The sequence below is a fragment of the Pelophylax lessonae genome, assembly GCF_965119305.1.
Source record: "Pelophylax lessonae genome assembly, chromosome: 13".
NCBI lineage: Eukaryota > Metazoa > Chordata > Amphibia > Anura > Ranidae > Pelophylax > Pelophylax lessonae.
This window is the reverse complement of record NC_138780.1, coordinates 150,418,932-150,436,435: the sequence shown is the minus strand read 5'-3', so window position 1 is coordinate 150,436,435 and position 17,504 is coordinate 150,418,932. Positions and strand designations below refer to the sequence as shown.

General features: G+C 47.1%; 1 protein-coding gene across 1 annotated transcript in view; it reads right to left on the bottom strand.

The window, feature by feature from the left end:
• Positions 1-17,504, bottom strand: part of MTHFD1 (methylenetetrahydrofolate dehydrogenase, cyclohydrolase and formyltetrahydrofolate synthetase 1) — a 177,475-nt gene that overhangs the window by 134,756 nt on the left and 25,215 nt on the right. Inside the window, exons 7-8 of the mRNA XM_082275758.1 lie at positions 12,081-12,217; positions 226-337 (exon numbers count right to left, since the gene is read on the bottom strand). Of these exons, the coding sequence (XP_082131884.1) occupies positions 226-337; positions 12,081-12,217 (249 nt within the window). The remainder of the gene's footprint in view (positions 1-225; positions 338-12,080; positions 12,218-17,504) is intronic.

The window sequence follows — 17,504 nt, the reverse complement described above, 5'->3', positions numbered from 1 at the left end:
AAAAATATATTGTGCTTGAAAACATCTACAAAATGTAATACATTTCCGGCTAATAAAGCCTCCTATTAAAATAAATGGAGAGCTTGTGACCTCCAATGTGACTGAGCACGGGACTTGGAGAGAAATTGCTATGCACCATCACATGACTAAGGGGGTGATGTCCACGCTCTCTTTAGGCTCCAATACCAGTCACAGTACAAACTATAAGCAGCACTCTGCGCTTACCTGATATGTGGTTGATGCCACAATCAATCACAATAGCACCAGGCTTGATCCATTCACCTTTAACCATCTCCGCTTTACCAGCGCCAACGACTAGTATGTCCGCTCTGCTCACCTGTATTAGAGATAAGGCATATAAAATATAGCTGCACAATTATTCATTAAATACAAAATAAATTGCAATCTTTATTCAACCCCCCTTTAACGATCTTAAACTGGCATTTCCACGATTCATGTAACAGTGCAGAGCCGTTCTCTGCTCAGAGCGGTCAAAAAAAACACAAACAGCCAGCAAGGTTTAGCACTCAGTAATGTTGTGATAAATATTTAGTTATTTTAGATCAAAAGGGATGAACTTCATTCTGTAAATGAAGTCAGTAACCCCCCTAAAGACTAGGCCCTTTTTCTGACACTTGTTGCTTACAAGTTAAAATCCGTATTTGCCAGAAATTACTTAAAATCCCCAAAAATATATATATATATATATATATTTTTTTAGCAGAGACCCTAGAGAATAAAAATGGCAGTCGCTGCAATATTTTAGGTCACACTGTATTTGCGCAGCGGTCTTTCAAGTGAAATTGTTTGGGGGGGGGGGGGGGGGGGGGGGGAACAGTAAAAAGTTAGCTCAATTTTTTTGTATAATGGGAAAGATGATGTTACGCGGAGAATTGTGAGAACATTGTGATCTTTATTTTAAGCAAAAAAACGGAATTTTTGTAAAATCTTACCTGTAAAATTCCTTTCTCTGAGTCCTCCGACAGTCGCCGCCTCTTCATATTCGTCACATATGGGGTATTAGACTTTGCTCCGAAGGAGTAGCTAGGCAACAGAATATGTTAACAATAAAGCTTTAACATATCCCACCCTCAAGGGGTGGTCCCCTCAGTCAATACCCTCCTACTTCCTGCAACCATATCTCAGTTTTAGTGGAATAGCAGTAGAGTATACATTCAAACCCCAAAAGAGGGGCGGGGGCGGCGACTGTCGGAGGACTCAGAGAAAGGAATTTTACAGGTAAGATTTTACAAAAATTCCGTTTTCTCTTACGTCCTCCGACAGTCGCCGCCTCTTCATATTCGTCACATATGGGGACGTCCCAAAGCAGTGCAAACATGAGGGGTGGGAAACGCATCCGCGCCGAAAGGCAACGCAGTCTCCACATCAAAGAAAGGAACCTTACCAAAGGAAGGAAACCAGCTGGGCAACAGCAAAAATAAGTGCTCAACAGGAGCAACAACCCAGGAAAAGACAAAAAAACCAGGGGACACAAAAAACTATCCCAACAGCCAGGAGTCCCCAACAAGGGACCCTATGGAACAGCCGCACTAAGAACCTTGCGGCCAAAGGAAGCATCCGCCGATGCCTGAACATCTACTTTGTAGAATTTTGTGAAAGTGTGCACGGTCGACCAAGTCGCCGCCTTACACACCTGGGCTACAGAAGCCCCATGACGGCAGGCCCAAGACGTACTCAGAGATCTAGTAGAGTGCGCCTTCACAGGTACAGGGGGAACCTTCCCCTGCAAAGCATAGGCCTGTTCAATGGTCTGCCTGATCCATTTGGCGATGGTAGAGGCCGAAGCCGCCATGCCCTTCCGAGGACCCTCCGGAAGAACAAACAAGGAGTCTGTCCTACGAAAAGACTCAGTCGATTTAAGGTAAACCCTTATCGCCCGAACAACATCCAGAGAGTGCAATCTCACCTCCTTTGGATGTTTAGGCTTCGTGCACAACGAAGGCAAAACAATATCCTCGTTAAGATGGAATTCCGAAACTCGTTTCGGCAGAAAAGAAGGATTAGGTCGCAAGACCACCTTATCCAAATGAACAACCAGGTACGGAGACTTGCAGGACAAAGCCGCCAGTTCCGACACTCTGCGAGCCGAAGTGATCGCCACCAAAAAGGCGACCTTTTTGGACAACATAGACAACGAGATCTCCCTGATCTGTTCAAAAGGAGCACGTTGTAACACAGATAGAACGAGATTCAAGTCCCAAGGGGGCAAAGGATCCCTCCTAGGAGGAACCAGATGCCGCACACCCTGAATAAAAGTGCCAACCAAGGAGTTGGAAGCCACGGGACGTTGAAACAGAACGGCCAGCGCAGACACCTGACCCTTTATCGTAGCCAGCGCCAAACGCTGATCGACACCCGTCTGAAGGAAAGACAGCACACGGGAAACCGAGTACGTGCGGGGTGAAAACCCTCTGGACTCACACCAGGCAAAATAGGCCTTCCAAGTACGGTAATAAACCTTCCCCGAGGAAGACTTCCTCGCGTTGATCAAAGTATGAACGACCTCTGGAGAGAGACCCTTCTCCTTCAGGACCTCGGTCTCAACAGCCAGGCCATCAAAGCCAGCGACTGTAAAGCAGGATGGTAAATCGGTCCTTGAGACAGTAGATCGTCTCGAAGAGGCAGACGCCAAGGGGCGTCGACCGCCAGATTCACGAGGTCTGCATACCAGGACCGGCGAGGCCAGTCCGGTGCCACAAGAATCACCGTGCTGCGTTCCGAGTGTAACCTGCGAAGGAACCTGAACAGCAACTGAATCGGTGGAAACGCGTACATCAGCCTGTACTGATGCCACGGGGCCACTAACGCGTCCGACGCGTCTGCCCGAGGGTCGCGCGTCCTTGCCACGAACCTCTTCACCTTGTAGTTGAGGCGAGACGCGAACAGGTCCACATCTGGAAGACCCCACTTCGCGCACAACATCTGGAAGACAGCCGGGTGGAGAGACCATTCCCCCTGATCCAGGGTCTGGCGACTCAGATAGTCCGCCTGCCAGTTCTCCACTCCCGGAATGTGAACCGCCGTTATCGCCGGGACATGAGTCTCGGCCCAAGACAGAATGTCGGCCACTTCTCGAGCCGCTCGGGCACTCCTGGTGCCCCCTTGGTGGTTGATGTAGGCCACCGCCGTGGCATTGTCCGTCTGCACCCGAACCGGGCAGCCCTGCAGCCGGTCCGTCCAGCGATGAAGACAGAGCCTTATCGCACGCAATTCCAGAATGTTGATCGGGAGGAAAGACTCCCCCTCCGACCAGGTCCCCTGGGCGGACAGAACGCCCAGAACACCACCCCAGCCCGACAGGCTGGCATCCGTGGTGATTATCGTCCACGAGATCGGACGAAACGACTTGCCCCCGGACACCAACGGGGACTGGAGCCACCACAGAAGGTTTTCCCTGGTGCGATGACTCAACGAGATCTGAAGATCCAGAGATTGAGGTCGCCCGTCCCACTTGGACAGGATCTCCGCTTGGAGACCCCGCGTGTGAAACTGCGCGAAAGGAGTCGCCTCGAAGGCCGAGACCATCAATCCCAGACATCTCATACACGTCCGCAGAGACGAGTGTGGAACGTCCCTGAGGGACCTGACTTCCTCCTGAAGAGTCCTGAGTTTGTCTTCCGGCAGGAAGACCTTCGCCTGCACCGAGTCAAGTATCATTCCCAGATAGGGGAGACGAACCGACGGACTCAGTGTCGACTTTGGAACATTTATCGTCCAACCAAACTCCTGCAGAGTTTGCATTGTGACAGACAGGTCCTTCTCCAGACCCTGACTGGTCGCAGACCGAACCAGAATGTCGTCCAGATACCCCAGGACAGAAATGCCCTGGGCCCTCAATAATGCCAGAACCGGTGCAAGCACCTTGGTGAAGACCCGCGGAGCCGAGGCGAGACCAAAGGGCAACGCCACGAACTGGTAGTGATCCTCCGCAATGGCAAATCGAAGGTATCTCTGATGACCCTCGAATATGGGGATGTGAAGGTACGCATCCTTCAAATCGATGGAGGCCATGAATTCCCCCGGAACCAGGGCAGCCACCACCGAGCGCAGGGATTCCATGCGGAACTTGCGAACCCGCACAGAGCGGTTCAGAGCCTTCAAGTCCAGAATCGGACGAACCTTGCCCTCCTTCCTGGGCACGGTGAACAGATTGGAATAAAACCCCCGAAATCTGTCCCGATGAGGCACCGGAACCACCACTCCCTGAGCCCTCAGGTCCCGCACCGCCAGGTGCAGATCCCGCAGTCGCTCTGGAGACAGTTGAAGATTTGAGGGAAAAAATCTGCTCTCCGGCCGAGAGAGAAACTCGATCTTGTAACCAGATCGAACGATTTCCAGAACCCATCTGTCCCGCACACGGGCCAACCAGGGCTGAAGAAAACCGAGCAAGCGTCCCCCCACCCCAAAACTGGGTGAGGGCGCCCCTTCAGGCCGAACTGTTATGGGCAGCAGGTCCGGATTGGCCGGACTTCTGTTTCCCAGACCAGGGCTTCTTCTGAGAGCCTTGGCCTTTGAACGGTTTGCCCTTGTAGTGCGGCCGAAAGGCACGAAAGGACCCCTGAGGGGGCCGAAAATTTGCATGCTTCTTCCCAGAAGCCCCCTTAGCCTTGGGGAAATGGGGCAAGAGAGTGCTCTTACCCCCGGTGATCCCCTTAATCAACACATCCAGGGACTCCCCAAAAAGGCGAGACCCATCATAAGGTAGATTGGCTAAGGTCTTACGTGAAGATTGGTCCACCGACCAACATTTCAACCAAACCAGGCGGCGAGACAACACCGCCACGCTGTGCACACGTGCAGCCAACGGAATCAGGTCCAGGTCCGCATCACACAGATACATGACACCCTGGTAGATCTGATCCACCATATCCAGGGTCGCCGCCGAGGCCGAATCGGCCACTAGGACGCGCCTAAGCACCTGCGTCCAACTTGCGATCGCCTGGGCCGCCATGAGAGAAGCAAACAGAGCCTTAAGCATAGAGCCCGTAACAGAATAAGTATGACGGGCAAGAGACTCCAGTCTCCTATCCGTGGCATCACGGAAAACAGGGGAACCCTCTGCAGGAATCGCAGTGGCTTTGTTCAAAACCGCAATTGCATGATCCACTGGTGGAGGCACACACCACCGTTCATCAGTGGCAGGCGAGAAAGGATAACGCAGCTTGAATTTACTTGGTACCGCAAAAGGCTTGCGCAGATCGCGCCATTGATCCTTAACAGCGCGCTGAAAATCAGCATTGCAGGGAAAAACCTGCGGCGTCCTGCGTTTTCTCTGCGTCCCATAAGCCGTCAAAGCAGCGGGGGGACACACTTCGTCCTGCAAACGTAGCGTCTGCTTAATGGAAGCAATCAACTCATCCATGATTGCAAGCTCTTCAGGCGAGCCAGGGGGAGAATTATCAACCCCCTCAACTTCAGCCTCTACCTCAGACCCCACTAGATCAAGAGAGGAGCGGGACCCAGATAGGGGGGTCCCTGCCAGAACAGCCCCATCACCTTCACCCTCAGAATCAGAGGACAGAGCAACTCTGGGCCGTTTAGTAGATTGAGCAGCCACCAGCATTTGCACCTGGGCAGCAAGGCCAGCCACAATAGTGGCTAAATCCCCCCCTGGGGGGGAAACAGCGGTCCCCTGGCTTTCCACCAATACTGTAGGAAACTTGCCCTCCTGAGAATCCATTGCCCCTGTAATGCCAGACAACCAAGGGTTAACTGCCCCCTTTTAGCAAGCGCGGCAAGCGCAGCCCACCGCACCACACTCAGGCACAATGAGACCCCCACAGGGAATAAACAAACTGAGTACAGGCAATGGATAACAAGAACAGAAGGATAAAACCTGAGGAGACCCCGCTGCTGCTGCTGCCTCGATCGGTGTTCCAGGAGAGAGGAAGTGATGCTGCCAGGGCGCTCTATGTAAGCCTATGGAGGCTACAAGAAAATGGCCGCCGTGCATGTAAACCATGCGGCCGGAGCGGGCGCCGGTAAAATGGCGTCGTTTGGCGCCGAAAACGCCGCTCCATAGTGCATAAAAAACACACACATTACATCCCAATATAAGGATACATGTTAGATCGCCGCAGCGATCGCTGTATATGCCCAAACATGCCAAGAAAAAACATGCCCCACAGCACACAGCTCCTCACACTGCCCAGCCTGACACACACAGTGTCATACAGCTCCCCCCCCCCCCCCCTTGCAGCCCACAGCATGCAGCCGAGAGATAGGGAGACAAGCAGTGTGATTAAAGGCAGGTTACACAGTCCCAGACTGAGACCCCCCCAGACAGACAGGTCCCCACATAAATACACTTACCTCACATGGCGTGGGGAACCCGCACAGGCGAACAAGCCGCTGCACATGAGGCAGGGAGAGTCGCAATTCAAGACGCACATAATGGAGGTTAAGAAACCGCACAGCGTCCAGTGAGGTAGCCACCTCACCAATCATCCCTGCACCGAACAGGGATGGGTCGTTCACTGTGCCAGGAGCGTTACCTGGCTGAACGCTCGATGGCAGACTGGGAAGCCACTGACCCCCAGGGGGATCAGCCCGAGACCCAGTCCGCATGATCCTCTTCGTCCGAAGAACTAACTAATGCTGACAAAAATAACAGCTAAGTAAAGGTAGAGAGAAAACTCAAACAAAATATTAAAAAGAAGAAAGAGTCTGGGACAAAAAGTCCCAGCACAGAGAGAGCCAGCCACTCCTGACAAGCTAGACATTAAAACTGAGATATGGTTGCAGGAAGTAGGAGGGTATTGACTGAGGGGACCACCCCTTGAGGGTGGGATATGTTAAAGCTTTATTGTTAACATATTCTGTTGCCTAGCTACTCCTTCGGAGCAAAGTCTAATACCCCATATGTGACGAATATGAAGAGGCGGCGACTGTCGGAGGACGTAAGAGAAAATTGTGATTCTCATTTGATCGTGCAGCTTTAATATAAAACAGATGAAATCAATGGCAAGACCAGTCACAGTATAAGTAAAACATTAAAGTAGAACTCCAGCCAACTATGATTTAGATGGAGTGGGGAAAGCAGTATGAACATTCAAGGTTAATCACTTTTTTCATCTTCGGCCCCTTTCACATGGGCGATCTGATCCGCCTGTCAATTTTTCAGGCGGACCTGATCGGATGCTCCATGCAGCCCTATGGAGCAGCGGGTGTCAGCGAAGACATCTCCGCTGACACCCGCTGCTCTCCGATCCGATCCTGTCCGTGAAATCCGGACGGATGGAAACCCAAATTTTCCATCCATCCATCTGAAGGATCAGATTGGATGGGATCGGATGAGAAAAAAACGGACAGGCCGTTCGTTCTCATACGATCTCCCCATGGAGGACAGCGGAGATCTGACAGCTCCATCTCCACACACAGAGCGGAGATGGAGCCGTCATCTGCCTGCTCAGCGGGGATCGGCAGATCGACCCCCGCTGAGCAGAACGGAGTCTGTCCAGTGTGAAAGGACCTTTACTTGGGGAGACATTCCCTCAATACCCTGCCATTGACTTGGGGAAACATGTCCCCACCTTTGGACAGCTTTCATGGGAGGTCCGCACAGTGATAAGTACCCTTCCGCTACTCTAGACAGGAACTAGACCATAACCATTTTTTAAATAATGCTAAAGGAATGCATAAGGGACAATAAGCTCACCAAGCTTAAAATGTGTTCTGCAATCATGATGTTATTTTCAGCGCTCATTGCTCCAAACACTTGGATGCGGATAACTTCACCTTTGGGAACCGGTTACATGTTCCACCTGTTTTTAGGTTGGAAAACGTAATAGGTTTCCACTCTTGCAGATGCTGCCTGCTCCACTACCTCTAGTGAAAGCGGGTGGAGGATCTTCTCCCTCTGCTCGCTGACGCCATTTAAAAAAGGTTTGTGTGGGGCTCCGCCCTCCCAGCTCTTTCATTCAGAGTTCTGTAAATGGGAAACTACAAGTATCAACAGCCTTTTTTTGGCTTGTAGTTCTCAATGAACTACTGGGGTGCGGTTTCTGTCTGCATCTACTTGCTCGTATGAGGTACAAGCAGACAGATACACTGACAAGTCTGCAGAGACCTGCATGGCACCTGTGATCCCCAAGTAAAAATAAATAAATGCATATTTTTTTCCCCCTGCAAAAAGATGTGCATTATTATGGTTTTATTTATTTTTATTTTTTTTAAAAAGGTGAACTTATCCTTTATAGCGGAATTCCAGGCCAGGTATGACCATTACATATATACAGCATCTCTCGTGAGTACGCCCCTCATGTTTTTGTAAATATTTTTTCATGTGACAACACTGAAGAAATGACACGTTGCTGCAATGTAAAGTAGTGAGTGTACAGCTTGTATAACAGTGTAAATTTGCTGTCCCCCCTCAATATCTCAACACAGCTATTAATGTCTAAACCACTGGCAACAAAAGTGAGTACACCCCTCCCTAAACCAAAATGTCCAAATTGGGCCCAAAGTGTCAATATTTTGTGTGGCCACCATTATTTTCCAGCATTGCCTTAACCCTCTTGGGCATGAAGCTCATTAGAGCTTCACAGGTTGCCATTGGACTCCTCTTTCACTCATCCATGATGACATCACAGAGCTGGTGAATGTTCGAGACCTTGCGCTCCTCCACCTTCCATTTGAGGATGCCCCACAGATGACCAATAAGGATTAGGTCTGGAGACATTCTTGGCCAGTCCTTTACCCTCAGCTTCTTTAGCAAGGCAGTGGTTGTCTTGGAGGTGTGTTTGGGGTCGTTATGTTGGAATACCTTCCTGGGGCCCAGTCTCTAAATGGAGGGGATCATGCTCTGGTTCAGTATGTCACAGTACATGTTGGCATTTATGGTTCCCTCAATAAACTGTAGCTCCCCAGTGCTGGCAGCACTCATGCAGCCCCAGACTAGAGGGCTGCATTAGGTTTGGGCTCCCGCGGGACCCAAAGGCAAATCTTGCAGGAGCGGGCAGTTTTACCTCTGCTGCAGGCGGGATTTGGCTGTCACAAAATTTTGCAGGACACCCGCGGGGACCTGTACGATTTGGTGTACTGTATTTTCCGGCGTACAAGATGACATTTTAGAATAAAAACAAAAAAAGATACCCTTGGCGTCTTATACGCCAAGTACTGTAGCTTCAGCTAGTTACAGAACGCCTTTATTAAATATTTTAGCTCACTGGATGTGTATACAGTACCTTCGGCAACTTACAGAACATCCCTGTGCTGTAATACTCTATGTACCGTGCTGAGCAAATCACAGCAAGCAGTGTATTCTATTAATGCATACAAAGCCTGCTCGGATTGGCTAAGGCGGGATTATACAACCTTTGCCAATCCGAGCAGGCTTTGTATACATTAATAGAATACAGCACTTGAAATAATTGGCTCAGCGTGGTACATAGAGTATTACAGCACAGAGAGTTCTGTAAGTAGCTGAAGCTTACTATATACACATCCAGTGGGCTAAAATATTAATAAGTTCTGTATGTAGCAGAAGCTACAGTACATATTAGGGCACATCCAGCAGGCTAAAATATTTAATAGGGACGTGATGGAGCTGCGCTCAATGTACAAAAGTGTACAAACCTTGCGGGTGTGGGCAGGAGTGGAACACAGACATTTAGCGAATGCGGGCGGGAGTGGAACACAGACATTTAGCGAATGCGGGTTTAATAAAACAGTCCCGCGCAGGGCTCTTCCCCAGACCAGGACACTCCCATCACCATGCTTGACTGTAGGCAAGACACTTGTCTTTGTACTCCTCATCTGGTTGCTGCCACACATGCATGACACCATCTGAGCTAAATAAGTTGATCTTAGTCTCATCAGACCACAGGACATGGTTCCAGTAATCCAGGTCCTTAATCTGCTTGTCTTCAGCAAACTGTTTGCGGGCTTTCTTGTGCATCATTTTAGAAGAGGCTTCCTTCTGGGACGACAGCCATGCAAACAAATTTAATGCAGTGTGCGGCGTATAGTCCAAGCACCAACAGGCTGACCCCCACCCTTTCAATCTTTGCAGCAATGCTGGCAGCTCTCATACGTCTTATTTCCCAAAGACAACCTCTGGATATGACGCTGAGCATGTGCACTCACCTTCTTTGGTCTACCAATGTGAGGCCTGTTCCAAGTGGAACCTGTCCTGGTAAACCACTGTATGGTCTTGGCCACTGTGCTGCAGCTCAGTTTCTTGGCAATCGTCTTGTAGCCTAGGCCATCTTTATTTACAGCAACAATTTTTTTTTTTAGATGCTCAGAGTTCTATGCCCTGAGGTGCCATGTTGAACTTCCAGTGACCAGTATGAGAGAGTGAGAGCGATGACACCAAATTTAACACACCTGCTCCCCATTTACACCTGAGACCTTATAACACTAACGAGTCACATGCCACCGGGGAGGCAAAATGGCTAATTGGGCCCAGTTTTGGCATGGTCACTTAGGGATGTACTCACTTTTGTTGCTAGCGGTTTCAACATTAATGGCCGTGTGTCGAGTTATTTTGAGGGAACAGCAAATTTACACTGTTATACAAGCTGTACACTCACTAATTTACATTGTAGCAAAGTGTCATTTCTAGAAGGTAAAATAAAAAAAAAAAAAAAAAAGTAGTATTATACAGCTAAGGAAACATGTTTTAAGTTCAGGAGTTTCATATCCCCCAATTCTGTCACCATTTCTAACCACTTGGCGATCGCCTACTGCAGATATACTGTGGCAGAGCAGCCCTACTGAGCCGTGATCCGGCTCTTCTGGGTAGTGGAAATGAAAAAATATCAGCACACCAAGGATTCCTCGAAAGGGTCAAAAGCTTTTTTCCGTGATCACATGATAAATATGTATCAACGTTTCTGAGTGGTCACTTGCCTGATGTAGGGGCCCTGCATGGCTCCGAAACATTGCTACATATTTATCATGCGACCACGGAATAAAGCTTTGGACCCTTTCGAGGAATCCTAGGTGTGCTGATGACATTTCTTCACTGAGAATCTATGGTTTCCAACCCATGGTCATTACAGCACTCAGCATCACTGAACAGCTGGTTATCTTGACTGTATGCGTGGGGAATATTGCATTTGCTCTTCCGGGTAGGGCGCACGCACGTCGCACCGGCTATGCTGCCATTTGCTCCAGCACATGCCAATCAGAGGGTCCCAGCTAATAATTTATGTCCCGGTCCCACTGAGCAAATGACAGAAGAGAGCCCTGTGTTGGTAAACACCACAGGGATTTCTACAGACAGCAGCAATGTGCCGTTTTTTTCCTCCCTGCAAAGCAGAAGTAAAAACTGGTACAATGCTTAGTGAAAACAGTACACAGTAAACATTGTTAGGCACCCAGTTAACCCTTTGATTGACCCTAAATGTTAACCCCTTGTCAGCCAGTGTCATTAGTACAGCGAGTGTACAGTTAGCATGGATCACTGTATTAGTGTCACTGGATGTGTCAGTTCCCACCCAGCATCAGGTTTCTCGCCACACCATCACAGTCCCACTATAAGGCGCTGATCACCGCCATTACTAGTATCATGCTTTGTTGGGGTTTTTCGCCTTCCTATGGATCAACTGTGGGTATAGGTTTGTGTATATATATGTACATAATTTTTTTCACACAAATAGAGCTTTTTTGGTGGTGTTTGATCCCCACTGGGTTTTGTTTTGTTTTTTTATTTTAACGAAAAAAAGACCAAAAATGTTTTTTTTCCACACACACACACACACACACACACACACTAAATTTAGGCCACATTTTCTACATGTCTTTGGTAAAAAAATCCTAATAAGTGTGCATTGGTTTGCGTGAAAGTTATAGCGTGTCCAAGTGATGGAATATATGCTGGAAATTGTTTTTTGTTTTACTACATGGTTACATAGTACCAGTTAAAGTAGCGCAGTGCCCAATAGCAAAAAATTGCCTGGTCATGAAAGGGGTGAAACCTTCCCGAACTCCATTGGCTAAAGTCTATTTTTACATCACTAAGTGATGTAAATTTTTACATCACTAAGTGATGTAAATTTTTACATCACTAAGTGATGTAAATTTTTACATGCAAAAAAAGAAGGGGTACTTACCTCCTCACTCAGTGAGTTTGTCTTCGAATGGCAGGTGGTGACTGTAGCATGGTTCCAAAGTAACAGGTCATGCATTGGTGCACCCACAATCTTACTTCGTCCAATAACCACAGCTCGTTTCCCTGCAATCTGAACACCTAAACATGCAAAATACAAAACTGGTCACAACTCTCATATAACAAAAATCGTTAAAAAAAAAAAAAAAAGTACTGCTATCCAAACAAACAAACTTACTCAAATTACCAATTGGTTACAATCAAAATTTTCATTTTCAAGGTAAAATTTAAAGCTGAACTCCCAACTTTTTTTAATAGACCTGAGTGGAATGATCAGTCCCAGCATAGGTCATACCTCTTTACCATATTGCTCTGTTGTCTGCTGATTCCCTGATACTGTGGGTTTAGTTGAGGCTTAGTCTACATTCAGACTACACACAATGTCGCGTGGTACAGAGGGCCTTCCAGCCTCTTCCTGCTCAATATAGCCTAGAACGCACCCCTGTGTAGTCTCAGACTGTGCAAATGATGCAACTTCTTTCATAGCTTCGATAGTGGGTGGGATGAAAATGAAATACATCCTAATTAGTATTCAATCCCACCCAGTCACACCTACAGGAAAAGTCCAAACATCTCATGTCCCACCTCACATCATTCAAAAGGAAACCCCTTTATACACAGCCTGTCCTGATCGCTAGCTGTGCTTTTGCTGAGCAGGACTAAGTGAATCACAATTGGAATTTAATCCTGCCCAGTTAAATATGCAAACCAGAGTGAACAGGGAGAAGCCCACCCTCCCAGAACTCTGCTCTCTGAAGTGATTAATTTACATATTAAGAAAACACCTTCATTGGGGCTGCAGTGGGTTTCCCTGATCACAGCGGTACTTTGGGTGACCTGCTTACACGCCACCATGACCAGAGGGTGACCTGCTTACACGCCACCATGACCAGAGGGAAGAGTATAGAAGACACAGCAGCTCACGATAGCTAACCTGGCGCCATAGTGGCTACTCCACAGAGGATCACACAAGGCACAGAGAAGCCCAAAGAACCAGGGGCTAAAAGTAAGCTCATTTGTCCTTCAGATAAAGAAAAACGCCAGAGATGGCTTTTTTGGCATACAGAAGTATGTCTGAGCTGCAAGGAGAATGCTCTAACCCTGTGAATACATATGCTAAGCTTGATCCTGGTACAGGGAGCTGGGGCAGACGCCATGTTATTGCCAGACTGATCCTGGTACAGGGAGCTGGGGCAGACGCCATGTTACTGCCAGACTGACCAGCTAGCATATCCAGAGGATTTACATGAGGGAGAAGACCAGCCCACATCAAGTCAGATCCTACAGGCAGTACAGAAATGTACAGCATCAGTTAATAGTAGTTAGCACATGAAAAACAAGATAAAACTGACGAAATCGAAAACAGATTGTGACGCAACAATGTACGCATTGTGGGATTGCCAGGGAAAGTATAAGGTAGAGATCCTAGAGAATTTATTGAATCTCGGCTCCGCAAGACATTTGGTAAAGATGCATTCTCGCCTCTATTCATGGTAGAGAGGGCTCACCACAACCCTACTAGAGGTTTACCAGGAAACGCCCCCTGGCCCATGTTGGCATGTATCCCACACTATCGTGAGAGGGAAAAAGTGTTCCGTCTCGCGAGAGACAGACCCAACATTCAGTTTAACGGAGTTGAGGTGTCATTTTACTCTGACTTGTCAGCGGAAGTGCTCTAAATTTATGGATGTCAAGCAATGGCTGCGACTTCCGGGGTTGCTCTACGCTATGCTGTATCCAGCCCGCCTGAGAGTCACGGCTGAAGGTCAGGCTCATTTCTTTGTCACAGCCACAGAGGCAGCGGATTGGTTGGATATCCATGAACCCTCCCTTTGGCAATGAAATAGAGATGACCCAGAAGCCCGCAGACTGAGTCATCGTTCTTCGTCCTGCTATGGAGATACCGGATTAATTGCTTATGTGGTTCTGAGCATTTACCCCGGCCAGGGACAAGACTCCTGTTCCATAATCTGATAGGCTCCTTTTGCTGTTCATCACTTATGGCTTCACTTGACTACCGTCAATCAAGCTCTTGTTACACTGCCGACAGCAGGGCATGGTACACATGGGAAGATGTGTGGCAAGTGTACCATGTTCTCGTTACACTTTTGTTTGGACGAGTTGCCTGCTCAATAGTTTGTTTTGAGGCACTGTTGTGCCTTTCTAAAAAGGTAAATCCTATTTTGTTTGCTCATTTGTGTCTGGGAATGTCATGCTCACTTATTTCACCATGAATGTGGTTTGACTAGGGTTGCCTACCGAAGGAGACTTTATGCATGACTGTTCCCGGGGCCAAAGTGGTCGCGATGCCTTGTCATAGTGTCATGTCTACACGCGTTTTACTACGGGTGAGGTTCCTGTAGTTTCCTAGAGTGTTAGGGGACTTGGCAGCCCTTCGAAAAGGGCGATGATATCCGCAGTTCTCCCCAATCATCATCCTGCAATTATCCAACTGCAGGAAACACATCTTAAAGCAGAGTCTATAATCTGCCTGCATTATTCCTGGGTAGGCTGGGCGTATCATTCTACTCACACATCCTATTCTAGGGGGGTGATTATTTTGGTACACAAATCCCTCGACTTTCAATCGCATATGGAGTCAAGAGGGGCTAGATGTATTCCTATATTGTGTGTATAATATATATATATATATATATATATATATATATATATATATATTTTTTTTTTTTTATATTGGCAGTAATATAAATTTCTCCTCCGTTCTCAGTAGTGCTGCGGGACCTGGTCTTTTAAATACTTGGGAGTAGTAATATTCCCACTGAAAAAGTGCAAGTGATGTTGGGACCGGCGCTACCACATAAATATTATGTCTGTGTAATTCCATAAACCGTATAATTCATATAAAAAGTGCATATAGTGCTTGAACCAAAGTGCTGCGTGCTAAAAAAACTTTTAATACATTCGCATGGGCTGTGCTCAGTGTACCATATAAATCACATGTGTACATATAAAGTGCTGAGTGCCATTGATAGCGTGCTATAACAAAGTTTGGCGTCAGTGGGTGTACCACCGATTGCACCGTTGCTTACCGCACTCTTAGGAAGGTGGCTCAGCACTCCCTGGTCACTAGAACAGAAAATAAGCCTCCATTGCGTAGTATATACTTGTTAGGGTGAAACAACGTAGTATCCACTCACATTTAGGGAGTTCACTATCAGCTTGAGGTGCCGTTAAGAGTTTTGCCGTTTGAGCATCCTCCTGTTACTGGTGAACTTTGGAGATAAGGTCAAGATATGGAATAAAATGTGGCTCTCTGTTGCCGGAAAAGTGAATTTGATCACAATGGTCTTAATGCCACAGGTATTATCTCACCTTCACAATTCTCTGGTTGGGATTCCATTGAAAATATTTTGAGTTGTTAATTCTATTTTTAGGGCTCTACTATGGAAGGGAGGTGCGGCCAGAATCAAATTGGAGCAGCTGCAGAAGTCTAAGGATATGGGGGGGGGGTTGGCTCTCCAGAACCCGTGGTTATATCACATCGCAGCTCAACTCCAACATATGGTGGGAGGGTTAGCTGGGACAGCCAATGACTCCACGTTGACCATAATGCTACAGTTTAGTGGGGCACCCATGTTAGCAGAAGGATTGGAAGCACAACTTTTCTCAAAACCCGATGAACAATATCCATATAGACTCCTTCAAAAGATATAGGATAAAGCCAAACAGCTGCAAAAAGTACTTGGTTATACCAGTTACAGCCTGATAGGAGACAATCATACTTAACCTGAACTTAAGATACAGCATGCTGCCGGGTGGCGCACCCTGGGAGTGACATCTCAAACATTTTTGACAATGGTGCATTATCATTTGCACAATTACAGACTAGATTTCGTATTCCCACAAACAAGTTATTCTATTATATTCAGCTGAAACACGCTATATTGGCCCAGAAGTTGATCGAGAACAGAGCTCTAGCCTACCCCAGTCTTTTCTCTTATGCAACAAACTAGCTCCACCAAAGGTTTTATAACTGTTACGCCGTCCTTTTGGGAGTATATCTGGAGAAGTTCCCTAGTTCGGCATGCGATAAATGGGAGAAGGATGTTGGTTAGATACCAGGGTAGCAATGGGAACTATCTGGTCATGCTCATTAAATGTTTCACAATGAGTATTTCAGCTTCATATACTCCTAAGGGTTCACCGTACCCTGCTTAGGCTCCACCTTTATGGGTTTCGACCAGATGATATATGCAGCAGGTTTGAAAGGGATGTAGGTTATCTGATCCATCTGCTGTGGAGATCTCCAAAACTTCACCGCCATTGGTATAGCCATATCGCTATATGGCTTGACCAGATGGGCAACATACTACACTTTAAAAAAAAAACTTCTATACCAGCCCAGGGGCACCCCATTTAAATTTGAAAAAGTGTGAGGTAGCTGGCTAGCTACTCTGGGTCTGGCTCCAACAGATTTAATAATGGAAAGATTAATCCTCTGAGCCTGGTAGAAAAGTCATCCTTGCTCATTTTTTCATTTCCTTATTGATTTTCTGTTTATGCCTGGGACTGTGGGCAACTCTAATAGGGGATATAGGTGGTGGAGGATGGGTAACTTTAGCAAATGTACTATGTTACTTGCCATTTTTTACCTGCCATGTATTGAATGGAATACTATGACTGCACTGTCTAACTGAAAGGGACATCAATAAAAACCGGTTACTTGAAGAAAAAAAAAAAAAAAAAAAAGGACACACCCCTTCATATTAACCTCCCATTGCCATTCCTCTGTAGACTTGCAGTAAGCCATTATCCTCTGGCATTCTGCAAGACAGGAATGACACAGAGGAGGCATGACACATTTACACATGCTTTGTATGCTAAAGAGTGATTTGCATTCAAACCCACCCACATCAATTACCAGAATTGCTACAAGTGACTCCCATAGCCTGCCCAGAAACTACAGAGGCTCAAAGCATGATGGGACATGTAGGAAACAGGAAGTCAGAACTTTAAAATTCAGCCAAGAGGAGTGACATCACAGACAATTTTTTTTTGCTGTAAAAAGCAAAAGGTAAGATACAGATAAAATGACAGTGGGGTTGTGATTCATTTACATGCACTATGCATCTGTTGTGGGGAAGAAAAGATGGAGTTCTGCTTTAAATGTCACTGGCTGCAAGAAACTGTTTAGTCTTAAGTGAATAAACTCTGTTGGCTGATTGGGTAGGTTGTACATGGAGCTCCTGGTGTAAATAGCCATAAGCATTGGAGGTATTGATTGGCACCAAGTACAATTTTACCCATAACAAAAAAAAACAAAAAAAAAAAAAAAACAACATTTTACAGGCAAGTAATGGATATTTTAGCAAACGGTTTCCTTAGGGCTGTGTGAAAAATTAAGACC